This window comes from Nycticebus coucang, chromosome 21 (assembly GCF_027406575.1).
Source record: "Nycticebus coucang isolate mNycCou1 chromosome 21, mNycCou1.pri, whole genome shotgun sequence".
Taxonomy (NCBI): domain Eukaryota; kingdom Metazoa; phylum Chordata; class Mammalia; order Primates; family Lorisidae; genus Nycticebus; species Nycticebus coucang.
The window spans coordinates 40003286-40030554 of NC_069800.1; the positions used below are offsets into that span (position 1 = coordinate 40003286).

The following is a 27269-nucleotide window of genomic DNA, read 5'->3' on the forward strand; positions in this document are numbered from 1 at the left end:
TAAGCAGCACCCTGGTGTGACTTGTCTGTAAGATGCACCCAGTTCCTGTTAGCTCTTGTTACTCGGCATTATTCTACCCCCTCCAGGCCCCGTCCCATCCCTCCTCTGCTACCACAGCCCCCGCGTGTGCACTGTCCTCGTCTCTCACAGGAGCACCCCTCCCCGCACTCCCACCCTCCTCTCTTTCAGCCCATCCTTGACCTTTGACTGCAATGGCTGGGTTCTCAGTGCCAAGAGGAAGTCATCCAAGCTCCTTGGTTTGGCATTCAAGGCTGCCTGGCCTCAGCCGATTTCTCCTGGTGCACAGGAGGGAGCAGAACTGTCTCTGTGCCTCAGGCCCCTCATCTGTGAAGTGGGAATATGACAGTATTAATCATTCAGAGGCTACCTGAAGGTTAAACAAGCCAGTCCTTGTGAAGTGCTGAGGAGAGTGCCTGTCACACGGGAAATGAGCAACAGTGCCAGCCAGGGCTTGGCGTGCCTGTTCGTTCTCTCTTCCCAGAGCAGTCCCCACTGCAGTGTGCCTGGCAAACTCCTACCATGGCTCGTACTCGGGCACAGGGAGTCCCACCTCCCCACGCTGTAGGCAGAGTCCATATTGTATTTACCACACCAAATGGTCACTGCCTCAGGCGCTTTCTCCTACTCAACCAAGAGCTCTTCAAGGTCAGGGACAGTGTCTGCTTCATCGTGGTGAGCCCTGCAGCTGCACAGAGTAGTGGTGAGAGAAGCTAACCTCTGTTGAGCACTCAGTGTTTACCAGAAATCACGCCACATGCTTTAATATCCCTTAGCGCACTTAATTACCCAGGCCCGTAAGAGGTGGATGTTATCATCCTATTTTACATATAAGGAAATAGGGGCTCAGAGAAATGGAGTCAGACAGCTTCTAAGTGGCAGAAGCAGGTTGAGAACTAGATCCTTCTGACACTTAATTCCAAAGCCTGGGCTTTTCACTGTTATGCAAAAAAGTAATCTTTGCTGCATTAATTGTGCACTTACTAAGGGCCCGGCACTGTTCTGGTGGATGATGTTACGTCATCAACTCCTCAAATCCAGCCCTGCTTTCTAGGAACTTTTTTATTTTCATTATACAGTTGAGGAAACTGAGGCACAGAGAGTTTAAGTGACCTGCCCAAGGCCATACAACTAGGCAGTGACGAAGTCAGAACATTTTCATCATCATTATTCTTACACTGCACTTTTACTGCAAGGGTCAGGATTTGAACCCATTATGCACCCCAACTCCCCCACTGACTCTGGAGCCCAGGCTCTGAACCTCTGCCCTTAGGGTGAGGAGTAAAGTATGACTGATGGGACCCTCCTGGCAGCCCTTGCAGCCCTATGGGCTGACAGTTCATGAAGAGACCAGGGTTGAGTGGCCCTCCACTGGTGGTGAGCGTGGATCTGCTTCCTGATCTCAGCAACCCTTATGTGACCCCCTCTACCCCCCACATGGCCACCTGCATGTCTGAGTCACCTGCAAGGTGTGTCACCTCCTGGGGAATGTGATGTCCTTCCAGCCATCCCCTGCCAGGTCCTTCTCCAGCCCCAGACAAAGGTGCCCTTTGGACACTAAGCTCAGGTGATCTCCCTGGCGCCAGGGCTGTGCTAATCTTCTCGGGGTGGTCAGGGGACAGCCTGACCTCATGGCCACCAGGGCCTGGTTGGCCTCAGGACTGAGGGAGGACAAGCATAGAGCCTTGGGTGACTGACAGTAACCACCTTCATGTGTGCAGCGCCCTCTACAGTTTATAGTGTGCATTGCTTCCCACTCTCAGGCATGGGAAAAGGCACAATTCTCTTTGCACTTTATTTCAATTTCATTTCAGTTTTAAAAGGTGATATACTTGTTTAACAAGCATTATATCATACTTTCTAAGTGCTAGGAAATGGGAGAACCACAAAGATTTTAAACAAGGGAGGCCAGGACCTGATTTACTCAGGTAAGTGTGATCATTCTAAAATAGTTCCAGTTTCCCCATTTTACAGAACTGGGGACTGGAGCACAGAGAAGTGAAGTCATTGGCCCAAGTTTGTTCTCATAGGAGGTCGGGCAGAGTTAATCACCTCCTCCTCCAGGAGGCAGAGGCTGCTTTCAGAGAGGAGCCCACAGGGGGACTACAGTTTACTGAGCTCTTCTGTGGGTCCAGGCACATCCCAGACATCTCCTATGTAATCTTCAAAACCCTGCTGAGAAAGTGCTATTATGCCCATTTTGCAGGTGGCCAGACTAAGGGTGGGGAGGAGAAGTGGTTGTCCAGACTGAAAGGGCAGATAAGATGTGGGAATGCAGGTGTGTGACAAAGTGACCCAGGTCTGGAGCTGCAACTGCTTCCTCATGCCCCTCCCAGTCCCTCCCAGACTTGCTGCCACCTGGAACCAGTGGGGACCCAGGGTGATGGAGGTAAATGTACCACGCACTGTGCCAGGCCCCATTCTCAGAGTTCTGCAGGCCAGGACAATTTCAATAACCATCTTAGAACCAAGGAAACAGCAAGAACTGGCAGCAGACTTCAAGCCAAGGAACTAGCTTCAGAGACTTAACTGTTCCCTTAATGCACCCACTGATCATGGGGAAATCGAGTCCCAAAGAAGGCTGGCCCAGGAGCACAGAAGAAGACAGCAGTGGCATCAGCTGAGCTTGGCTGGACTTCACATCAATGATTCCTGCCTTCAGAGAGTCCCACTTCCAGAGAGGAGGCAAGATGCACCTCCATGTGGAGTTTAGGGCAACCACACCTTATTCCCAGACTAACTTGAGAGCAGGCCTTGGAGGAGAGAGAGATGACCCTTGCCTCTTAGGATTAGCAGACTGGCGGGGAGGGAGTGAGAAGGAGGTGTCATAAATTAAATACAGAGGTAGGATCTGGGCTGGGACTAGGGGAAGGGGCGAGAAGGGAAGGAACAAGGCTTTAGAGAGCATCCAGTCCTCTGGAGAGTAAGAGATTAATTCATTCATTTATCTATTCACGCCTTCATTTGCTATGCAGGCGTCTGTGCCTGTGCTGGTCTATTGAGTGGAGCCCATTCCTGATTTTCCTGGAGAAGCAACACCTCATTCTGGGCACCAGGGATCCCTGGCTGGTCCAGAGGAAGGGAAGTGGCTGGGGGAAGCTTTCCGTGGCAGCTGACATTTTGACCAATGGAGTCTAGAGAGGGCATGTAATGTGACAAGGATTGTGCATGCAAAGATCTGATGGCAGAAGGTGGGGGAGCAGGAGGCAGCTACGAGAAGGGATGGAAGGAACGGGTAGTCCTGTGTGAGGAGAGGGATGGGGTGTGAGTGTGGAAGGCCTTGAATGCCAAGGAAAAGAGGTCCAGGCTGTGTCCCAGCAGGTCTTGGAGGCACAACTGGAAAAGGGCAAGAGGGTACTTTCTGGGGTGTTGGAAATGCTCTGTGTCGTGACAAAAGTGTGGACTGTGGGTTACCTGGTTGTATAAATTGTCAAAACTCAGTCTTGATGCTTGTGGTTAGGGCACTGGTCACATGCACTGGGGTTGGTGTGTTCAAACCCAGCCTGGGGTCTGCCAAACAACAATGACAACTACAAAAAAAAAAAAAAATAGCCAGGCTTTGTGGCGGGCGCCTGTAGTCTCAGCTACTTGGGAGGCTGAGGCAAGAGAATCATTTAAGCCCAAAAGTTTGAGGTTACTGTGAGCTGTGATGCCCCAGCACTCTACCCAGGGTGACATAGTGAAACTCTGTCTCAAAAAGGAAGTTGTCAAAACTCAGCAAATAAACCCTTAGGATCTGTGCATTTCACTATATCAAAAGACCTAAAGAAAAGAATCAAAATGGCATGCACTTGAGGTGTTTCATGGGTGGTTTACTGATGTCTGTAACTTACCTTGAAATGCATACAAAATAAAAGGTAGATTAATGGATGGCTGCAAATATGCAAGCAAATAAGACAGGCTGTTAACACTAGGTGCAGTCGCTGGGTGTAAGGTGACAAGTGTGTGAGTGTTTGCTGTACAATTTTTCAGCTTTGCTATATATGTGGAATTTTCATAATGAAATCTTTGAGGAAAACCTTCTGCAGGTCAAGAAAAAGCCCATCTGGCCACCAGCCTTAAATTTGAGGGATTGTACCCACACCCATATCCCCTAATCCTCAAATCAGGCCTGTGAGGCAGGCATTAAACCCATTTAAGAGATAGAAATAATGTGAGGCTCAGAGAAGGGAGGTGGCTAGCCTGAGGTCACACAGAGAGTTAGGGGTTGAGCATGGTTTGAATCTACATCACCATGTCCTGGGCACCTGCCATCTGCCCAGACCATCTCGAATGAGCAACGCCTGCCTTGAGTTAGAAGTCAGACACATCTGTGGATGTCTCTAGTTCCCGATCTGGGGGCCTAGCTGGGGACTCCAAGAAGGTGCCCAGACTAGGGACTGATAAACCCCAGCTCGTGTGACACCATCTGGAGCTAAGCTCAGCTCTTGGAATTAGCCACAAACCACAAACACTTGTGGTTTGGGGCTCAATGCTTGATTCCCAGAACAAATCTGAGTTCCGGTCTCTTGTAATTACATGGTGTTTCCCTCTCTGGGTCTGGGCTGAGGTTCTGGCTGCTATATAAGCCTAGTATGTGACCAGATTCAGCCAAAAGCAGAGGGTCCAACGAACGGGACCTCTTAGGACTCAACTGCGGGGACCTCCTGGGGGTAAGGAGAAGCCCTTCCCTATTCAGTATGCAGCCAGCTAGAGATATGCCAGGGTGGCGGCATATGGCGGATTTCTCTCTGAGCACAGGTATCTTGTCAGTAACATAGGCCTAATCAGGAGAACCTTTTAGGGATCAACAAAAAGGACCGAGTCATGCCAACTTCATGGGTAGCAGATCTGCACTCAACTTGCCCAGGGATGCTGGGTACCTGGGACCTTTGCTGCCTCCCTGAGACTCCTCAGTTGTTTGAGGATGCCAGGAATCCTTCCACTGGTGTCCATTTTTTAGCTGATGCACTAATCCCTTTTTGAACCCAGAGCTTTCTGGGCAGAGAGGTTGAGATGAGGTGAGGAAACTAGAAAAAAATTCTTGCACATAAAGTCCTTCCCATTCTAGTATAAATGAGTGCCTCCACTACGCTGCTGGGAACAGATGGGAATGGGGAAAGAACTTGGAGGCTCTGCGAATCCCAAGAAACATGGGGACAGAGAAAAGATAAGATGGTGCATAAGTGGAGGGGGCAAAAGCCAGCAATTTTGTTTTGGCCCATATGGGAGGCCATGTTCTGCATCAATTCTCTGAGGCTCATGAATGGGTAGCCTGGGCTGATGGAGTGGGAGAAGTGGGCCAGGGAATAGAGGGGGCAAAATAAAGTTCCTGAAGTCTGTCCAGCCCATTCCAAAAAGGTATACATCATCTTTCCAATCTCAACACATTCCCCATACATTGTTGGAGGCCTGAAATAACAGTCCCAAAGCAATAACAATAGGCGCTGTTTATTAAACATACAATATACTATACGACATGTTTGCGATTAAGAAGCAGAGGTTTGGAGAGATAAAGTCTCTTTCCTAAGGATTAGAACCCAGATAACTCTGATCCAGAGCCCTTAATCCTAACCACATGGTATAGAACTAATTTCTCCAAAGGGTGTCTGCTGGTTGGCTGGATATATGGAAGGTTGGCTAAGCGGATGTGTTGATGGGTAGATGGACTTATGGAAAGATGGGTGGGTGGATATATGGCTGTCTGTCTGAAGGATGGATGGAGGTTAGACAAATGGGAAGGTGGATAGCTGGTTGGAAAGGAGGGCAGAATGAGAAGTTGAGTAGATGTCTGGGTGGATGAACAGATGGGTAGATGCTGAAGAGATTTCCCCAGAGCCCGTCCACTACCAGTCTGCTGTTTTTGTTGGAGTCCCCATTGCCCCTCTCCCTAAGGCTCAATTTATAAATCTCATCTTGGGAGATAGGCAGACATCCAGGCTCCTGGACAGTTTGTTTAATGGGACTGCTTTCTGTTACCAGGTTCATTTTAGTTTGAAAACTTCAAATGGTGGTATCAGGGATTCTAGACTCTGCCCTACTGTGTCACCTTGGTGGGTCTCCCCTATCTGGATGTCAGGCTTCCGAGATGACTGAGGAGTGGCTAGTGCCACCTGCTGGTTGGGGGTGGCATCCGGCCATGGCCACAGGTGCACTGCCCCCTCAGCAGGGACGCAGAGCCAGCATGTGGACAGCCTGGTGTGTGGCCGCTCTGTCCGTGGCAGCTGTGTGTGGCTTCCGCGAAGAAACAAACACGGTCCTCAGAGTTACCAAAGATGTGCTCAGCAACGGTGAGTTCAGCCCCAGTGGGGGTTTTAAGTAGCATGGGGTGGGCAGGGCAGGCCAGGCAACTCCAAAGTACCCAAGGGCCCGCCTCCTATTGGCGGATTTCTCATCAGATGGCTGGGTGACTTCTCTCTGGGGCTTGGTGTTCCCCTTTCCTTTTGGCTACCATTTCCTGAGTACCTACCTTGTACCAGGCACCTTGATGAAATTTTATATTCATTCTTTTGAAACAGCTGAGAACAGTAATTAAGAAAATAGGTCCCAGAGTCAGCCTTCCTGGGGTTCAAATCCTGACTGTAGGATCTTTAGTCCATGACTTGAATTCTCTGAGACTCAGTTTCTTTATCTGTAAAATGGATGTGATTATGGTCCCCCACCTAAGAGAACTGATATGAGAGTTAAATGAAATGATGTTCTGAAAACTTAGCACAGTTCTGGCACATAAAAAGCCCTCAAAAGTAGAAGCTATAATATTCTTGCCTTTAATTCTTAGGAACTCACCCTTGGCGTCTGGCACATGAGGACGCACTCCTTCCCTCAGTTCCTGTCCAAAGCTATCATAGAATAAAAAATAATATTATTTCCTATCTGAGTGGTCTCTGAGTACGGGCATCGATTTTTCTACCCAGCCAATGGGGACAATTATTCGGGCCTTGACTATTTCCCAGGAATCAGCGGAGATAATGTGCAAGGCAGCAGATTTTTCAAAGCTGTAAAGGGTGGGGCCCTTTGAAGGGAGGGTGATAGAGAAAATCCACAAAGGTTTCGCCAAATAATGTCAGAATCTAATTAAAGTGAGACAGGTGAACTCGGCAGATAATGAGCTTGCCGAGACATCCTTGGGCCCTCTGTGTTTTACTGTGGGGAAAGCAAGAGAGCTGAGGCTGGAGGAAGGGGAAGAACCTCAGACTGACACCTCTGCCTCTCTGCAGCCATTTCAGGCACCCTGCAGCAAAGTGACGCTCTCCACTCCGCCCTGAGAGAGGTGCCCATGGGTAAAGCCGGTGGTGATGGTGGTGGGCCTCTCCTAGGGGGTCTGCTTGGTGGAAGTGGGAGTGGAGGTGGTGGGGGAGGTGGTCTCCTGGGCGGACTGCTTGGTGGTGGGGGTGGAGGGGGTGGCGGTGACCTGTTGGGTGGAGGGTTACTGGGTGGTGGTAGCAGCGGTGGTGGGGGCCTGTTGGGTGGTGGTGGCAGCAGTGGTGGAGGTTTATTGGGTGGTGGTAGTAGCAGTGGTGGGGGCCTCTTGGGTGGCAGTGGTGGGGGTCTTTTGGGTGGCGGTGGTGGTGGCCTTCTGGGTGGTGGCCGACACCATTATAATGACTACAGACTCGTTGAATTCCCCCGAGGTGTTGGTGGTGTTCCCTACAATGACTTTCATGTCCGAGAGCCCCCCCCCAAATATACCAACGGCAAACAGCTGGGTGGTAATTACAAGTATGGTCACATTGAGACCAACGACAACACTGCCCAGCTGGGTGGCAAATACCGATATGGTGAGATCCTTGAGTCTGATGGAAGCATCAGGGACCTCCGAAACTATCGTGGTGCCGAGAACGCATACAGCGGCCACAGGGACCATGGGGTATACAGGTCGGCCGAAGGCTCCATGACTGTGCACAAGCACCACCGGCGAGAGCTGCAGCCTGGAGAAATCCCACCTGGGGTCGCCACTGGGGCGCTGGGCCCGGGTGGCTTGCTGGGCTCCGGGGGCATGCTGGCTACCGAAGGCATCCTGGCCGGCCAAGGTGGCCTGCTCGGTGGAGGTGGTCTCCTCGGTGATGGAGGACTTCTTGGAGGAGGAGGTGTCCTGGGCGTGCTCGGCGAGGGTGGCATCCTCAGCACCGTGCAAGGCATCACAGGGTAAGGAAGGGCCAGGCTCCCTATCAAGCCCCCACTGAACCTGCAAACAGGGCTGGTCACTCCCACAAGCTGGGCTTGGGGCAGGGAAGCCCTCAGAGCCTGGCACTTTCCAGGGACTGGATGTCTTCAGAGTGCCAAGTTACATGTTTGGGGGTCTTGGCATAAAGCAGTCCTGAGTTTGAGACCCGTCTCAACCTTTCATATTCTTTTAATCTCGCTGCTTCTCAGCTTCCTCATCTGTAGCATGGCCATATACACATGTGGTATATGTATAGTTGAAGTGGAAAAGTCCAAAGATTTAAATTATACGTATATAGTTCCACCTATACCCAGCCTCTTCCTCATAGTCAATATTCAATTCAACAGTAGTTATAGCTCCGACTATATGCAGGACACTATGTCGACATTAAAAGACACAACCCCTGTCCTCAGGGAGCTTGCAGGCTGCTGGGTTTATGGGCTTGCTAAGGCAGAGAGGAATCGCAGGAGGGTCACAACAGAGAGAGGTTCATGGGGAAATGCGAGCGTGTGTTTAAGGGAGGTCAACTACCCGGGGAGGTCAGGGAGGAAGAGGACTTTGAGCTGAAATCCGAAGACTGTAGGAGGAGAGAATCGGGCAAAAGGGGCACGGCCAAGTAGAGGGAATGGCATCTTAATATGGAAAAAATATCAAAGGAAATACACGGAAATGCAGTGGGTCTCTGGGCGTTGGGATTATAGGTCCGGGCGTATCTTGCCTTTTTATGACTTCTCTGTGTTTTCTAAGTTCTGTCCATGAATCAATCTCTTTAGAGTCAGGAACAGAGTAGGAGGGGCGTGGGGCAGGACAGTCCAGGCAAGTGGGGACGGCCACCTTCTCACTGCTCTCCATCCCATGCAGGCTGCGCATCGTGGAACTGACCCTCCCTCGGGTGTCTGTGCGGCTCCTGCCCGGTGTGGGTGTCTACCTGAGTTTGTACACCCGCGTGGCCATCAATGGGAAGAGGTGTGTGCTCTCAGCCCTGGAGGGGTCCCCACCACCCTTTGCCCTGGTCTCTGTATCCCTAATGCCAAGACTACAAAGACCTAACATGTTGCCAACACATGGCTCACACGCCTGGACTTGAGGTCACCTGTCACCGGTGAAGGCAACTTAGCACAGTGGTTAAGATCTGGGAGGCTCGAGTCAGGTTCAAATGCTAACTCTCTTAAAAGCTGCATGGCTTTAGACTAACGTCACTGAGCCTTAGTTTCTTCACCAGCTGTGGGTTAATTAGACCACCTCCCTTTCCAGGTCACTGTGGCCGTAGTGAGGGGCAGCAAGCAAAATGCCTCCCTGAAAGGTGCCTGCCACCTGGTGGGTGCTGATTAGAGGACTTTAGGGAGTGGACTTTGCATTGATTTATCACCATGGGATGAGGTTATGTCTACCAAGCTAGGTGACTGGATGGTCACCTTGGAAACCAGGATGTATACTGATCCTTGTTCCCAGCCTTGAAGTTCTCATAGGCTGATGGGGAGATTTGTTCACAGATGACTTGAGGGATCAGAGAAGATTCCTGGTTGGGGGCCCCTAGAGAGAAGCCTGGGGCACCAGAGATGGCAGGAATGGCAAGGACAAAAGCTGAAGTGGGAGGAGTGAGCAGGCCTGGGTGAGAGTGATCTGGTAATTGGGGGTGACTCACTGCCTCCCTGGCCCCCTGGTCTCCTCCAGTCTTATCGGCTTCCTGGACATCGCAGTAGAAGTGAACATCACAGCCAAGGTCCGGCTGACCATGGACCGCACGGGTTATCCTCGGCTGGTCATCGAGCGATGTGATACCCTCCTGGGGGGCATCAAAGTCAGGCTGCTGCGAGGGTGAGTGGCAGCCTTCTGGCATGCTGGGAGGTTCTGTCTCTGGCTCTGGAGCGGGCGAGCAGTGATGCTGCAGGAGTAATGGCTCAGGCAGAGCCACCTACGCTCTCACCTCTGGCCCTGGCCTGGCACATGCTTGACTCAAATTTAGGGGCTGTGCCTTCAAATCCAGGAGGTGAGCTTCAGCCAATCCAGAGAATATGTAGTCACACAATTCTAACTTCGATAAGGCCCTGAACTTGGGGTTCAAATCTCAGCTTCACTACTCCTTGCTGTATGACTTTGGGTACTCTGTTGCCCTCTCTGAGCTCCATTTTCTCATCTGTGAAATGGGGGTAATTCTTTTTTCTTTGGGAATGGAGATGAGCATAAAGCACTTAGTGCAGAATCTGACATACTTTAAGAGTTTACGAATATACGAGGACTTTTTGGAGATTATCCAGCCATACAATATGAAAAACAGTATCAGTGATGGCTGGATATTTTCCAGACAGCCCTGGTATATCCAACAGGGGTTATGCACCCATGGGTACCCAAATCACAAGGAAATTTCCCACGTAGTTCTCTGTAATTTGACCCTGCTCAGGGGATGAATTTTTTTCTACAAAGTGGCCCAGTCCCCATCTTCCAGCTGGTGGTCTTGGGTGAGGGCACACCCATGACAGCTGGGAGTCGAGTCCCTCTCTCTTCACTCTGGTCCTCACGTGGGCACTCCTTCTGTGCCCTCTCCTGAGGCCTCTGACTCCACTTCCTCCTCTCCAGTCTTATCGAGTCCTTGTTCTCTTATCTAGATGGTGGGAGCAGGAACTTTCTGAATCTGTGTGACTTCTCTGTCTTTGTTTCCGCTTCAGGGTGGAGGCAGAGGAAACCAGCTGCTGGAGTCCGGGAGATGAGAGGAAGGGGGAAAACACATAGAAAGCTCACAGACTTCTTACACCCACATTTCACTAGAAAATTGGTAGCAAAAAATAGCAAAAGAAAAGAAAAGAAAAGAAAGAATATTTGGTAATACAGGATCCAAACATATAAAATGACAAAAAAGCGCAGAGTGAGAGCCTCCCCCCTGCGCCACCTCCCCCTGCTTCCTTCCCGCAAAGCCCACCAGGTTACTCACATCCTCGTCTCCTTCCAATTTCCTTGCATGAATGTGAAGCAAATGTGAATGTGGCTTTACAAAGGGGCACACACTACAAATGCTTTGTTTTGTACTTTGCTTTTTTCATTTACTCTATTGGGAGATTTTTCTGTATCTGGCATCAAGAGCTCCCCTGTTGTTTAACTTTTTAACCGCTGTGTGATATTCCACAGTCTGGATAAACCGTCATTTATTTGCCCAGCCCCCTGCTGTCGGACATTTCAATTTGCCTAATCATCTGCTCTGACAAATAAGGCTACAATCGCCTTATATATGACATTTCACACATGGGTCAATGTATCTGTTCTACAATTTCCCAGAAAGGGAAAAGGGTTTGTGCCCTTTTCTCATACAGTAACATCAAAGTATCCCCCAGCACCCATGCATCATGCAACTTACACACACATGAGTTCTCAAGGGCCTTACCATCCAAGGAGAGTTGGAACCAAGATAAGCCCCCTTAATGTGATCCACTTCAAAATGGGACCAAATGCATCGTTAGAAATGCTCTGATCAGGGCTTTATGTCAAGAAATTCTTTGATTTGTCAAACTGTCAGCACATCGGACAGTCAGCCACCACCTCGGGACAGGAGATACAGGCAGTGTCCAGTAGCAGTAGAGAGGGACCCGCTTTTTAAGGGGCCAGGCTCTCAGTGACACTGTTGTGTTAGGATGACCATGCTTCCTTCGTCTCCTCATGACTGCAGGGCCCTTGGAAACAAATTCTTAGATTGCAAGATCAATAAGATTGATCGATCAATATAGATTGTCGATCAATATAACTTATCTATTACCTATTTTCCTCCTTAACTAACTGGTTGGGAGGGTTAGTTTAGAGCTGGGTGATTGCACTTAGAACTTGCTTTGAGTCACTTTCCCTTGTCTGTAAGATGTATTACACCTCTCTTTTCAGCACCAACAATCCATTCTCTCCCATGGACCACACGAGCATATTTTATTGGCCAGGATGGCTCCTTCTCTCCCTTCCACAAATATTTATTATGCATCAGCTATATGTCAGATAATGAGTTAAGTGCTTGGATAAAGAAATGCATCCATTTTTTTCTTCTGGAAGATAATGCAAAACTGCAGATAACAGTCCATTTGAGGGTCATGTAAGCAAGAAGGGAAGACTTTTGCAGTTAAAAATCAGGAACATCTCAACCTGCACCCAGCACATTGTAGGGCTTAAGAATCTTTTGTCTGTTGAATGAATGAATGACTGAATGAATGAAATGCCAAACAGATTGCCTGGTGACCTGTCCAGTCCATCCAAGGTGCATGTGCTCTGTCCTTCCAGCTTTCAGAACAATTTTCCAGCACTCAAATGTTCTCACTGTTCAGAGGCTGGGCCAGGGACCCCCAGTGTGGACAGCTTTGTGGAGCCACTCCATGGCTGGGAGTCTCAGCTTCATCTGCTCCTTTCTCCTTAGGCTTCTCCCCAACCTTGTGGACAACCTAGTGAACCGAGTCTTGGCCAACGTTCTCCCTGACTTGGTAAGAACCTGTCCCAGGATGGGAAGCAAGGAACACAGGCTTTCCCCAGGCCCAGAGGCCCCACTCAGCCTCCATTCCTGGGGGCACATAGGTGATCTAGAGGGTTGCGGGGAGCCAGGAGGCTGGGGCATGTTCTGGGCCTGGGGAGGACTGTGGGAAACGTGAAGGGGCAAAGCAGTGAGGGGATGATGAGGGCAGCTTGAGAATAGCACAGCTGTGGGTTTCAATCGCAGTTTGGGCACTTCTTAGCTGTGTGACCAGTGACATCACCGCTCTGAATCTCACTTTTCCCATCTGTAAATGGGAATGATGGGCCATGGTGAGGACAGTGCCCAGCACAGAGCAAGCGGTCAGTACCATTAGCAATCCTTATTGCTACAGTGGGTCTTCTCCCCTGACTCCCTGCAACGTCACCAGAACTGAGAGCCTTTTCTCCTCTGCAGCTCTGCCCCATCGTAGACGTGGTGCTGGGTCTCGTCAACGATCAGCTGGGTCTCGTGGACTGTAAGTCCTTCCTGCTGCGTTTCACTGGGCCCCCGTCTGCTAGTGCCTGCTCTGCGCCCAGCCCCAGGAAGGGCACTGGGGTTGTAGTCATGTAGGGGAGGAGGCCCAGGGTGGGGGCCACAGATCTGCCCTTGGGCCCTCGAGGTGTGGTGTCGCCAATGCCATCAGAGAGATGCCACTTGTCATTTCCTCTTGCCCACAAACATCCCTCAGAGTCGCAGAGGTTGTTAATCGGAGTTAGGAAGCTGGGTTTGAACCTGGCAGCTGTGTGGACTTGGAAAGACTCTCCCCAGTTTCCTTATCTCTAAAGTGAAGGGTTTAGTGTCAACTCACAGAGGGAGTGGAGAACAAATAGCAGGAGACACCATAGAGACTGAACAGATCCTCAGAACCAGGCTCCTTCTCCGATTCTGGATTTCTGAGTGAACTTTCCTGAGAGCAAAGCTGCTCCACAAGGTTGTGCAGTGTGTGCACTGCACAATTCCAGGGACCTCCTTTCATGTCGACGAGGGTGTAATGGCAGCACCACAAGTTGTGCAGTGCGTAACCTCTCTGGTGGAGTTCCCATTTCTCTTGGACTTTAGGTGGCTTGAGAATGGCTGTCCCAGACAGGTAAAACTTTTTCTCTTGTGGCCAGAGATGAGAAGTGCCTAGGAGGTGGGGTTGTTCATTGCACACAGTTAAGGAAATGCCAGATTCAACTAAGCACCACATTTGTGGAAACCTAAATTCTTCCCTGGGGCACGTGCTTCCCAGTTTACAAAGCACATCAACATCCAGGATAGCATCATGCTCCACCCCCCACAATATTATCCAAGAGACTATTTATGGAGAAAACTGAGGCTCAGAGTGGTGTAGTGACTTGCCAGAGGTCACACAGCAAGGAAGAGGCAGAGTTGGGATTTGAACCCAGAATGTTTGCTCTTTCCAGCCCTACATGCTGCCCCCAGCCACAGGGTATAGGAGGGAAGGTATCCAGATGGGTGAGGAGGACCTTCCTCTGACCCCCACATTTGCCTGCAGCTCTAATTCCTCTGGGAATATTGGGAAGTGTCCAGTACACCTTCTCCAGCCTTCCGCTTGTGACTGGAGAATTCCTGGAGCTGGACCTCAACGTGAGTGGCTGGGCTTCAGGGAAGGAGAGGTGGCCCTCCTCCCCACAGGCGGGCATTAGTGAGGGTTCCTCAGGGATTCTGCTGAATGTCTGGGAAGCAATGTTTGAAAAGAACCATTTTCTGATTAGGTGAAGACCTTCTAAGCTATCTCATAAAAACATAATCATAGCCAACACTTACTCAATTCCTACTGTGTGCTTTAGGCACATTCTAAGTGCTTTATGTAGATTAACTCAGCCTATCCTCATAGCAACCGTATGAGGAGGGCACTCTTATTCAGGACAATGAAGCAGAGAAAAGCTAAAACCACTTTCCCAAGGTCACACAGCTAATAAATGTGGATTCCCGTTCATGGACCTGGGATCTGAACCCAGGCAATCAAGCATCTAGCTCCTAAAATTGCGCCACGGACTTGGCCTTGCCGAGGACCGTATCTGACCAGTGGTATGCTAGGAAGCATTTAGCAACCAGCGCTCCATGCTTTAAAAAAATAGAAGCCCTGATTTATAGCATTTTGCTGATTTCCCTGATATAAATATTTCCACCATGGCCAATTTCAAGCTACTACCATGACATCACTGAACACAGAGTTGGGGAGAGATGCCTGGAATCAGGACTTGGGAACTAGTATGAGCTGCAGCCCTACTCTGAATGTGGCCCTGATGGCGCATGGGGCACACGCATACGTACTCCCCGAGGCTGCACGGACATAGATGTCCTCCCAACTTGCTCCATCAGGTACAAAAGTGCAGGTGCATACCCCTGCTCCTGGTACACAGGTACACCTCTGCACACACATATATATGCACACCTCGTATATTCATAAACACAGCCTGCAAGAGATCCATTCAACCTGTGTGCCAGGCTCTGGGCTTGGTGCTGGAGGGACAGTGTAAACAAGACAAAGTCTCTGCCCTGACAGAGATTATAATCTTTTTGAGAGGAGAGGGCATAAAAGAGTCACTCATGCAAATATGCAGCTGTAACTCACAAGCACTGGGATAGAGGATCCAAGGCCATCACAGCCTAAAGCAGGGGCATATGACATAAACATGGAGGTCAAGGAGGGCTTCCTAAAGGAGGTGACGCTTGAGCTGAGACTTGCCAGATGAGTGGCATGTAATAAGAGGGTGGAGGAGGGAACAGCCCGTGGGAAGGGCCCGTGGTGGGCTGGTGAGGAAGGGGGCATCTGGCAAGGCCTGGGGGCTGTACTGCAGAGGGAAGATGAGCCCAGCACGGCTGGGGATGAGGCTGACAGGAGCCCAGGGCAGCTCCCACTGTGCCTTACAGGCCGTGGAGGTGAGTCTGGGCTTTCAGGAGTAGATGTGCCAGTGTGTGTTTTGCAGATTCACAAACATGCTAATTGATTACAGCAGGGCTAAGGTCAGAGAGACTCGGTGTCATATCACGGCTATAACTACAAGCGATCATAAAGCAGGGACTGCAAGAGGTTCCATCCCATCACAAACCGCAGACAAATAAGAGTCACTCAGACCCCAGGGGGTTAATCAAGGAAGGCAGTCTGGAGGCTGCCGTGGTCCTCACTCCAGCTCTCGGCCTCCCTCTCCCTACTGAACCTCTCGCAGTCCCTGTTTATGCATCTAAAAGATACATATGAAGAAAATGTCCCTCCCCATGACCTCTTTGCTCACTTCCCTCTAGACTCTGGTTGGAGAGGCTGGAGGAGGCCTCATCGACTATCCCCTGGGGCGGCCAGCTACGTCTTCCAGGCAAAAGATGCCGGAACTACCCCCCATGGGTGACAACACTAACTCCCAGCTGGTTCTTTCTACCAACTTCTTGGGCTCAGTGCTAACTCTCCTGCAGAAGGAAAGGGCACTGGATATTGACATCACCAATGGCATGGTGAGTCCGTCCCTCAGCAGAGAGCTGTCCAAGAACCTTTCACGGTCCCTGTGTCCCTGGGAATTCGCTGTAAAGTGAGAACTACAGACAATCCACTCCTTGACTCATCTCCAGTGGGCGGGAGTACATCAGTTATCTCAGTGTTTGCCAAAGCATGGAGAGGATTTCAAGTGGTCCACAGACGTGGTGTTAAACAGCATCAAACCACACTTCAGGGAAGTTTCTCCCAGGGGCTGAGCAAAGTGCCTCACGCCTATAATCCTATCACTCTGGGAGGCTGAAGTGGATGGATCACCTGAGTTCAGGAGTTTGAGATCAGCCTGAGCAAGAGCGAGACCCTGTCTCTAAAAATAGCCGAGCATTGTGGTGGGTGCCTATAGCCCCAGCTACTTGGAAGGTTGAGGTAAGAGAATCACTTGAGCCTAGGAGTTTGAGGTTGCTGTGAGCTATGATACCATAGCACTCTACTAAGGGCAACAAAGTGAGACTCTTTCCTCAAAAAAAAAAAAAGAAAGTTCCTGTAATCCAGGCATTCTGGGAGGCAGAAACAGGTGGATTGCTTGAGCTCAGGAGTTTGAGACCAGCCTGAGCAAGAGTGACACCCTATCTCTAAAAAATAGCTGGACCGTGGGTTATATTTGTGACCCCGTCTCTAAAAAATAGCTGGACTGTTGGTTATATTATATACCTGGTTGTATAAATTGTCAAAACTCAGGCTTGACGCTTGTAGCTCAGTGGTTAGGGCGCTGGCCACAGGCACTGGAGCTGGTGTGTTTGAACCTGGCCTGGAGCCAGCCAAACAACAATGACAATTGCAACCAAAAAATACAAATAGACTGGCGTCGTGACAGGTGCCTGTAGTCCCAGCTACTTGGGAGGCTGAGGCAAGAGAATCACCTGAGCTCAAGAGTTTGAGGATGCTGTGAGCTATGATGGCACAGCACTCTATCAAAGGTGACAAAGTAAGACTCTGTCTCAAAAGAAAAAAGTTTCTCCCTATTCAATCCTACTTAATTTTATTTTAATCTTTTAAAAAAGCATAATATATATTCACATGCATATATGTTTCTCAATATAAATGTTTAGAATCTCTTCTATTGGTGAACATTGATACCTAAGTAATTAAAGGTACATAAGAAGAAAATGCCACCCTTTGTTAGGCTCCAGAGTCATTTTTTCTCTAAACTTTTTGTTTTGAAAAATTTCAGCCTTTAGAAAAGTTTCATAATAGTACAGTTGATGCCCATATATCCTTTACTTAGATTTACCAGTTAATATTTTACCATATTTGCTTCATATTTCTCCATCCATTTACCCTGTTACCCACTCACTCAATCATCCATCTTTTTTTTTTTTTTGAGACAGAACCTCAAGCTAGAGTGCTATGACATCACAGCTCATAGCAACTCAAACTCCTGGGCTTAAGCAATTCTCTTTCCTCAGCCTCCCAAGTAGCTGGGACTACAGGCGCCTGCCACAACACCTGGCTATTTTTGGGTTGTAGTTGTCATTGCTGTTTGGTGGCCCAGGCTGGATTCGAACCTGCCAGCTCTGTTATATGTGGCTGGTGCCTTAGCTGCTTGAGCTACATGCGCCACCTCACCCATCCATCTTAACCATCTGTCTACCCACCCATCAATATATCCATCCATCCATCCATCTATCATCCATTTATCCACCTATCAATCCATCCATCCATTCATCCATCCATCCATCTATCATCCATTTATCTACCTATCAATCCATCCATCCATCATCCATTTATCTACCTATCAATCCATCCATCCATGTATCATCCATTTATCTACCTATCCACCCATCCATCTATCGGTCCATCCATTATCTCCCTATCTATCTATCCATCCATCACTCATTACCTATCTATCCATCTATCTATCCACCCATCCATCTACCCTGTATGTTGTTGAACAATTTGAGTTTTGAGAGACATGACATTTCATTCCATAAACTTCACTATGTATCTCCTTAGAACAAAATGTTCTCCACAAAACCACCACACAAATTATGTCAATCTTTGATTCCATTAAGGGGAAAGTCTTCATTTCCTCTCTTGTACCTTTAAGTGTCTTCTTTTTGACTAAGAGAGAACAGAACTCATACCCAAAGGCCTCCAAGCCAATGATATCCCATGGAAGGTAATGGTGTTGTTTCATTTTGATTGCATTGGATTTTACAGTTGTCATCTCTTTCTATCAAGTGGTCCTGGTTTTCCACATTTTAGTATTTGAGGTCTTAAAAAGTAAGTGAATTTAAAGAAGACATAGTAGATAATAGTACAGGTGGTTCAGGGAGATGGTAGGAGTTATAAATTTAGTGGACAGTGGATTATACAAAGGAACTTGGTAATGCTCGCCTTGTTTGGATAAAGAATTACATTTTTAGAGGAAGATTCAGGCCCTTCTGCTATTCCTAGAGTCGTGCCTTTGGTGAGCCTAAGTGGCTGGCCCAGGACATTTAACCACAAACCCGCCACTGTAGTTTACATGGTGACCACTGTTGGACCCACAGAGCTTCCCAAGGGGTGCTTAAGAGCAGGAAGATGTCCCACTGGGTGTCTCAGAGCACGCAGGAGTTTCATCACCATCTTAGCCACTCCTGTTTGTCTTGGTAGCCCCAAGAACTCACATGGCCCTTCTTGTTCCACAGTTTGAAGAGCTGCCTCCGCTCACCACAGCCACACTGGGAGCCCTGATTCCCAAGGTAGGTAAGGCAGGTGGGTCCCATTGTCTTCAGTCTCACTCTAGCTGTTCTAGGAACAGAGTTGGAACTGGGCAGTAGCACAGGTTGCTGTCACCCCCACCCTTGCTTGGGAGTACAGTGACAGGGCATGGAGGCTGGACTCCCATGGTGGGGGCATGGAGGGTTGCGGCAAGAAGAAGCTGAGTTCTAGTGGTGCGCCAGCCTGTGCAGCTCTAACCTGGCCTGGCTACACCCTCGCTGTGTGACTTTGGGCAGGAGTCTTAACATCTCTGAGTTTCCTCATTTATCAAAAAAGGATGATCCCAGGGGTTCAGATTATTCAGGAAGGGTGAAGGAGATAATGAGAAAGGGCTTCATAATGGCTTAGAGGGAAGAGCCAGCCCTTTGAAGCAGTAAAGGGACACGGTGCCGCAGGACACCTCACCTTACACAAGGGCCTCATCCCTCTGAGCCTCAGTTTCCTCATCTGGAAACCAGAGCTAACAGTACTCACCCCAAAGGGCAGCAGTGGACCTGGAATCTGAACCCAGGCAGGGAGCAGGCATTCAACAACTGGTAACTATTACCATTGTGTTAATAGTTACAAATTCTTGGGCAGCACCTGTGGCTCAGTGGGCAGGGTGCCAGCCCCATATGCTGAGGGTGGCGGGTTCAAACCTGCCCCTGGCCAAACTGGAAAAAAAAAAATAGTTACAAATTCTTTTTTTTTTTTTTTTTAAGAGCAAATGTCCTATTTGTCCTATTTGTGGCCATATACAGTTGGAACAAAGGCCTCTCTCACCCCAGTTCTGGTCCCATCTCTAGTTCTGGTCCATAACCCTGCACCTGGCAGAAAAGAGCCCCGTACCTAGTAAGTGAAGGGTGGCTGTAACCTACAGCTGTTTGGGACATTTTCCATCTCTTTTCTGCCAGCCCTCTTCTCTAGTTTTTGGTGGAATTCAAAGGATCTGGGCTTCAAGGGAAACCAAACTCAACCAATAGTCACTAGTGCCCTCAAGTGGTCATCTGATGTAATGACAGAGACAGCTCCAGCAAGCAGGAGAACTCCTTAATCTACTGGACCTTTTATTTATTACGCCATTTGCTGTGTGCCCTGCAATTTATAGTTTATGACATTTTTTAAGAATCCACTATTTCATCTGGTTCTAATCATCTACCAATCGATAGGACTAGAGAGGACAAGCATCCAATTTTGCAGAGAAAACAGAGTCTCAGAGGTCACACAAAGAGGCAGTGGGAGAGCTGGGGTAAAACAGGTCCTCAGGCCTTAATGGCGCCGGATCTGCAACAGGGAGGATTCACGTGAGCCACAGAGGAACATGTGCTGGAGACCCAGGCTGGGGTGGGGTCATCAGAAGAGGTGACTTCTTTCTATTCCTTTAAAAAGTAGCATTGTGGTTTTGCCCATGTGTTTATGCTCATTTAACACATTTAAGAAGAATATTCTTTTTTTTTTTTTTTTTTTTTTTGTAGAGACAGAGTCTCACTTTATGGCCCTCGGTAGAGTGCCGTGGCCTCACACAGCTCACAGCAACCTCCAACTCCTGGGCTTAAGCGATTCTCTTGCCTCAGCCTCCCAAGTAGCTGGGACTACAGGCGCCCGCCACAACGCCCGGCTATTTTTTGTTTGCAGTTTGGCCGGGGCCGGGTTTGAACCTGCCACCCTCGGTATATGGGGCCGGCACCTTACCAACTGAGCCACAGGCGCCGCCCGAAGAATATTCTTTAAAGTATTTTTTTGTAAGTCAGTTATAGGGCAAACTGGTCATTTTGTGGATTATCTTTTAGTAAATTAGGTTTCAGGGAACCGTCTACACCAAATAGGCTCAAATCCCTCTGCCAAATCTCCAGCAAATCCAGGTGTGTGGGCAGCCGGTGCCTTGCTCTGGGACCTCCCTGTGCATTTCTCATTTCAGAAAGGGTGTCCAGAGGCAGTGGGAGGGGAGTTCAGGGTCTGGGTTCAGAGTCACACAGACCTGGCCTGGAACAGTTTGCTTGGCATTTCCCTCTGAGCCTCAGTTTTCTCATCTGTAACATGTAGGAAAAAATATCCCATGGTGTTGTGATGGTTGAATGAAACTAAGAATGTCTATTTAGCACCTGGCCCAGCACCCGCAGGAAACCCTCCCCGCTTTGCTCAGTACCAAGCTTTGAGCATTTCCACAGGTCAAGCATTGAGCTGGAATTTTGCAGGCATTATCCCATTTAATTCTCACAACAACCCTATGTGAGAGCCTTGGAGAGGTCAGCTCCTTGCCCGGATCCCACAGTGGGTGGGTGGTTTTGCCTGTGGTTTGTAGAACTCAAGCAATGTTGTTGGAACAGAAGGCACCTAGTGTGAGACCCCCAGGACACCCCCCCTACCAAGGGCCCCACCCACCTGGCCTGTTGCCTGCCCACAGGTGTTTCAGCAGTACCCCGAGTCTCGCCCACTCACCATCAGGATCCAGGTACCAAACCCACCGTCTGTGACGCTGCAGAAGGACAAGGCACTGGTGAAGGTGTTCGCCACTGCTGAGGTCATGGTCTCCCAGCCCAACGATGTCGAGACCACCATCTGCCTCATTGACGTGGTGAGTGTCTGGAGGGGTGAGTGTCTCTGCAGACAGACCTCTGTGGTCTCCTGGAGCCCACAGACCCCTTCAAAGCCCTCACAGTCCCCACTGTCATGACTGTGAGCCCAGCTTTGGGGCTGGAGGATCAAACCCAGCTTTGACCACTTCTCGCTGAGTGACCTTGGGCAAGTCACACCATCTCTGGGCCTGACTTTCTCCTCTAGCACACAAGATGGCATCAAGGCAATAATAAGATGCTCGGAGCAGTACCTGATGTACCATAAAGCCTCCAAAGTGTTGGCCATGATTATTCTCACCGGTAGCCTTCATCATTCATTCAACAACACTTACCAAGCACCTACTATGTATACGCTTTTTTATTTATTTTTATTTATTTTTTTTTTTGGTAGAGACAGAGTCTCACTTTATGGCCCTCGGTAGAGTGGCGTAGCATCACACAGCTCACAGCAACCTCCAACTCCTGGGCTTAGGTGATTCTCTTGCCTCAGCCTCCCGAGTAGCTGGGACTACAGGCACCCGCCACAATGCCCGGCTATTTTTTTTTTTTTTTTTTTTTGGTTACAGTTTGGCCGGGGCCGGGTTTGAACCCGCCACCCTCGGTATATGGGGCCGGCGCCTTACCGACTGAGCCACAGGCGGCGCCCATGTATACGCTTTTTACCTGATGCTGGGGAAAGGGGAAACAAGACAAATGGTACCTGCTCTCTTGTCCCTGGTACCTAATCTCTTGTCCCTGGTACCTAATAACAGGTAGAAACAAATACAGCAATTCCCACAATTATTTCCAGAAAGGAATCTTATCCTCTTAGAACAAATTGTGTTATTCTCCTGCTTTCCTTCAATCCTGAAATAAAAGCCAACCTCCTAACAATGGCCCACCAAGTCCTTCAAGATCGCCCTCTGGTCACCTTTCCGCTCCTCAATGCTCCTCCAATATCTCAAGCACGGTCCACGCCCAGGGCCTTCGTGCCTGCTGTTCCCTCTGCCTGGAATGCTCTTCCTCCAGGCTCACTCCCTTCCTTGAGGTTTCTGCTCACATGTCACCTTCTCAGAGACACCTTTCCAGATCACCTGTCTAAAATGTCCCCACCCCTCCTGCCTCTCTCTTTCCTCCTTTCTCTCTTGCTTTGCTTTGCTTATAGCCTTAACCCATCATTACAAAGGGCAATTTCTTGTTAGTTTATTGCTGGGAAGAGACTTGAACTATCTTATTCACTGCTGGATCCCAGAGTCCAGCACAGGGCCCAGCACATAGTCGGTGCTCAGTAAACACGTGTGAAAGGAACGTGTTCTCATTTCAAGACCAAATGAGCCACCTCTGATCAGGAAGCTGGACAGGGTGGGGGAAGCCTGGAACCTAACAGTAGGAACCTCCTGCCAACAAGAACGTTAGTAACAATAGTGGCACTGGTGCACCAGGTTCTGCTCTGGCTACTTTACACATACAAGGTGCACATAAAGTGTGTGTGCAGTTTCCTAGGTTACACTATTTTAAATTGCACATGAACTTTGTTCACCCTGTGTGTATTATCTTGTTTCTCTCCCCAGTGGTCCCTAGAGGTCAGAAGTATTATCCTCCCTTTTTAAGGAGACAAAGCAGTTGATCTGTTCATTCAGGGCCACACAGCAAGTACATGCAGGGGCTGTGAGCCAGCCCAGGTTTGTGTGACCTGCTTACAATTACCTGGTTACAATTGTTGTGTCAAACTGCAATGCCCTCCAGGCAGGGTGAATGAAGCCATGAACTTAAATTAAATTTAGAGATGGGGGCTCACTATGCTCCCTGGGTTGGTCTCAAGCTCCTGGGTCTAAGTGATCCTCCAGTCTCAGCCTCCCAAGTAGCTGGGACTATAGGTGCACCCATTTTGAGGCATTGTCAGGTAAGTGAGTGGAAGTGTTGATTCTCCCTCAGGAGTAGGACAGTGGGAATGGCTGTCTGCCATCTGTTCCCTATTGATCAGGCTCTACTATGTGGAGATTTTCCACCAATAGCCCAAACATTTGTTTGAGCCAGCTCAGAAGCCTGCCACAGTGCGCCCACTCATGCAGGGAGGCAGCCCTGACTCTCGCCCCAGTTCTGCCTGGTCTGGCCCACCCACTGCAGCCTCACAAACCCGCTCCCCTCCTCTCCATCCTCCTCATGCCAACCTCATTCCTGCCTCAGGGCCTTTGCATACACCCTGCCCACTGCTGGATTACCTCCCCAACCTTTTTTCCCATCTGGCCATATCCTACACACCTTTCAGTCCTCATTTCAAATGCCTTCTCCTCGAGATAATTTCCATACCAGATTAGGTCCCTGTCATATGCACCCCAAGCCCCAAGGTCACCTGAATTTTCTTTTCATAAGGTCAACTCTTTCATATTATTTACTACTTTGAGGTGGGCAGCAAGGGAGCAAAGGGGGATTTTCCCACAACAAGGCTTCTCCCAGGCATGGGGCAGTTGTGTTGACAGCAATGATGGCCAGTCTATCAGCAGTGGATCATCAAAAGCAAATTCCCTAGGCTGCAAGCCACAACAACCCCTCAGAGCCTTCGTAGAGAAACTTGATAACCACCCTGTGACCATCATGGGGATCCTATCACATTTGTCTTTCTGAGAAATGTTCACTCCACCCTTACGGTGACGTACTTGCAGTCAATAGTTAGTGTTGGCATTTATTATCCCAAACTCCTTCCTTCCAGAGAGGAGAATCCATTATGTGGTGAATGTTATTGGGAGTCTCATGCTAAAAGAAAGAGGTTTGGCTCAGCACCTGTAGCACAGGTTACGGTACTGGCCACATGCACCGAGGCTGGTAGATTCGAACCCGGCCCAGGCCTGCTAAACAACAATGACAACTGCAGCAAAAAAATAGCCAGGCATTGGGGCGAGCACCTATAGTCCCAGCTACCTGGGAGGCTGAGGCAAGAGAATCGCTTAAGCCCAGAAAGAGTTTGAGGTTGCTGTGAGCTGTGATGCCACAGTACTCTACAGAGGGTGACATAGTGAGACTTTGTGGGGGTTTGACCCAGGCCTCAGGGAACAACCTGCTGTTACGGCCAGGGTTAACGAAGCGTGAAGCAGCCACTTAGCCCACAGTGAGCCCTCAGAAAACATTGCCAATACAATGACACCAGTGACATCTCATTCTTCCTTCCCTTTCTCTCCAGGACACAGAGCTCTTGGCCTCGTTTTCTGTGGAAGAAGACAAGCTCATGATCGATGCCAAGCTGGATAAGTAAGGGGTCTGCTGCCTCAGCGTCCTGCTGCCACTGGCACGGGCTCACAGAGGGGGCTGTGAGGGAGGGATTAGAGGTTTCCCGTGTGGCTGTCACGGTTGGATAAATCCAAGAGACTGAAAAGGTGAAAATGGCCCATGCCTGCCAGGCGCACTGTCGCAGACCAGGCAGGGTGAGTGAAGCCATGAACTTAGCAGAAAGAACCTACCGCCAACAACAACAGCATCAGTAATAAGAGTTCACTGGGGATCCCCATGCACCAGCTCTGCGCTGGCTACTTTATATGAATTACCTTGTTTCTCCCTCCCAATGGTCCCAGTGGAAGTCAGGGCTATTAACTTACCTCTTCAAGGAGATGAAAGAAAACCAGCGCTTAGGGCAGCAGATTTGCTCACTCAGCGCCACACTGCAAGTGCACAGGGGCTGGGAGCCAGCCCAGGCCTGCATGACTTGCTGTGTTGAATTTCTACACTCACTGGCTTAGGAGACAAGCAATAAGGTTCACATCCTGATGTGCCCACCAACCAGCTGGTGAGTTGACCAAGTGATTTCACCTCTGAGCCTCAGTTTTCTCATCTGAAAATGAGGATTACGTCCCTATGTCATAGGATTCATGAAGACAACTATTCTCAGATGCTTTCTATGTGCCAGGCCCTGGGCTAAGACCTAGATGTGCCTTCCTCTAATTCTTGACATTGGCCCATGGAAATGAGGACCGTTCTTGTTCCCATTTCAAGATTAAATGACATGATTTGTAAAATTTTGTGCCTAAGTCATTGTAAGTTTTTCTTTTACAACCAATATTTATTAAGGCCAACAATGGGACTTACTTATAATATGCTATGAATCAGAGCTATCCAGGGGTTTCTGAGGAGTGTTGTTCAACCTGAGGCCCGGGTGGGGAGAAGGGGCTGGCTAGGAGAAGAGCTGAGGAAGGCTCCTTTGGGTCTCTCCTGTGGGACAATGAGCTGCTCCTTATAAACATTCCAAATGCTTTTCCACTCCGAGGGGTAGGATTGTCGGTTGTGGGTCATATTCAGATGCAGTAAGACTGAGGCAATCACGGTGCAGAGCAAGACCTTGAACCCAGGCCTCAGGCCTCCCTTCTCCAAACAGCACGGCAACCAAGACTTGGGTTCAGACATGAGGCCTGGGCTCTCTCTTGCTAGCTCAGTGGCCGTGGTGAGTGACCCTGGAGCCTCAGGTTCCTCCTGCACTGGGATGCTATAAGGATTATGTATCGTATCAATATACACAGCTATGATTTAATAAAAAAAAAAAAAGGATTACGTGAGGTTGTGGTCACTCCATATGCATGGAGCAGGTATGCAGCAGGATGGTGCTATGTGCTTCACAGAGATACCCCATTTAGTTCTAGCAGCCACCCACTTTGCAGATGAGGAAACTGAGGTATAGAGAGGTGAAGTCCTTTGGCTAAGGTCACACAGCCAGTAGATTTGAACCTTACGTATGTGGCATATAAAGCTGTTAGCATTGCATCTGCTAGATAATGTTCAGTGCATGAAAACCAGGCTTGTTCCTGTTATTTGTTTATTTATTTATTTATTTATTTATTTGAGACAGAGTCTCACTATGTCGCCCTCAGTAGAGTGCTATAGCATCACAGCTCACAGCAACCTCAGACTCTTGGGCTTAAGCAATTCTCTTGCCTCAGCCTCCCAAATAGCCGGGACTACATGCGCCCATCACAATGCCCAGCTATTTTTTGTTGCAGTTGTCATTGTTGTTTAGCTGGCCCGGGCTGCATTCAAACCCGCTATCCTTGGTGTATGTGGCTGGCACCGTAACCACTGTGCTGCGGGTGCTGAGCCAGGCTTGTTCTTATTAACTCCCCCTCATATGGAGAGTCTTGTGAGGGTGTTGGTGGACGGGTTTCTGACAGTCTGTTGAAATGCAAGCGCCCTATGGTTCTCCAACAATCACTACTTCTAATGGGCTGTTTTCTTCATCTGCAGGACGAGCCTCAACCTCAGAACCTCAAACGTGGGCAACTTTGATGTAAGTACCCTGTTCTGGTCCCAGGGCAAGGTCTTCTAGGAATGACAATTGGGGGAGGGCTGCTGGGCCTGGGAGGTTGTGAATCCCAAAGGGTTGGCGTCCCTGCAGTCCCACTTCATTTCACAGATGGGCAGATGGAGAAACTGAGGCCCAAAAGCAAGTGAGGGGCAAAGTAGAGACTCACAGCTCACTCTGCTCTGTGTATGGCATGCTCTCATTTTAACAGGCTGCCCCGTGGGGGCCCCTTGGCCCAAATATCCCACTCCAGGGGGAGGAAGCCATGGGACAACCATGTCTGGTTGTTAGGAGCCCACTGTGTGACTCTGAGCAATACCTACTCCGAGCCCCAGTTTCCTGGTCTGTAAAACAAGTTTGGATTCATTTCTAACATCTTATCCTGATTCTAGAATTCTGCTTTTCTAAGAATCCGTGAGTCTGAGACACTCACATTCTAGGATTTGGCCCTATTTCACCCCATTGTTTATTTTTGGGTGCCCCACCCCACCTAAGACTTCAGATACACTCTTCTTTTAATATGTTTTTGTAAATTAACAACTAAACAGCTGCTTGCTTTCTGGGATGAGGCTGGGTGAGATTTCTGCACATGCAGAGAAAGTCAAACCCAACTAATGTAT

At 49.2% G+C, this 27269-nt stretch overlaps 1 protein-coding gene across 1 annotated transcript in view; it reads left to right on the forward strand.

The window, feature by feature from the left end:
• Window positions 1–6181: 6181 nt before the first annotated feature.
• BPIFB4 (BPI fold containing family B member 4) overlaps window positions 6182–27269 on the forward strand; it is a 28952-nt gene continuing 7864 nt past the window's right edge. The window contains exons 1-13 of the mRNA XM_053574375.1: window positions 6182–6287; window positions 7215–7277; window positions 7629–8142; window positions 9023–9127; window positions 9836–9979; window positions 12546–12609; window positions 13053–13113; window positions 14137–14228; window positions 15891–16094; window positions 18762–18815; window positions 21218–21388; window positions 24547–24614; window positions 26592–26634. Of these exons, the coding sequence (XP_053430350.1) occupies window positions 6182–6287; window positions 7215–7277; window positions 7629–8142; window positions 9023–9127; window positions 9836–9979; window positions 12546–12609; window positions 13053–13113; window positions 14137–14228; window positions 15891–16094; window positions 18762–18815; window positions 21218–21388; window positions 24547–24614; window positions 26592–26634 (1689 nt within the window). The remainder of the gene's footprint in view (window positions 6288–7214; window positions 7278–7628; window positions 8143–9022; window positions 9128–9835; window positions 9980–12545; window positions 12610–13052; window positions 13114–14136; window positions 14229–15890; window positions 16095–18761; window positions 18816–21217; window positions 21389–24546; window positions 24615–26591; window positions 26635–27269) is intronic.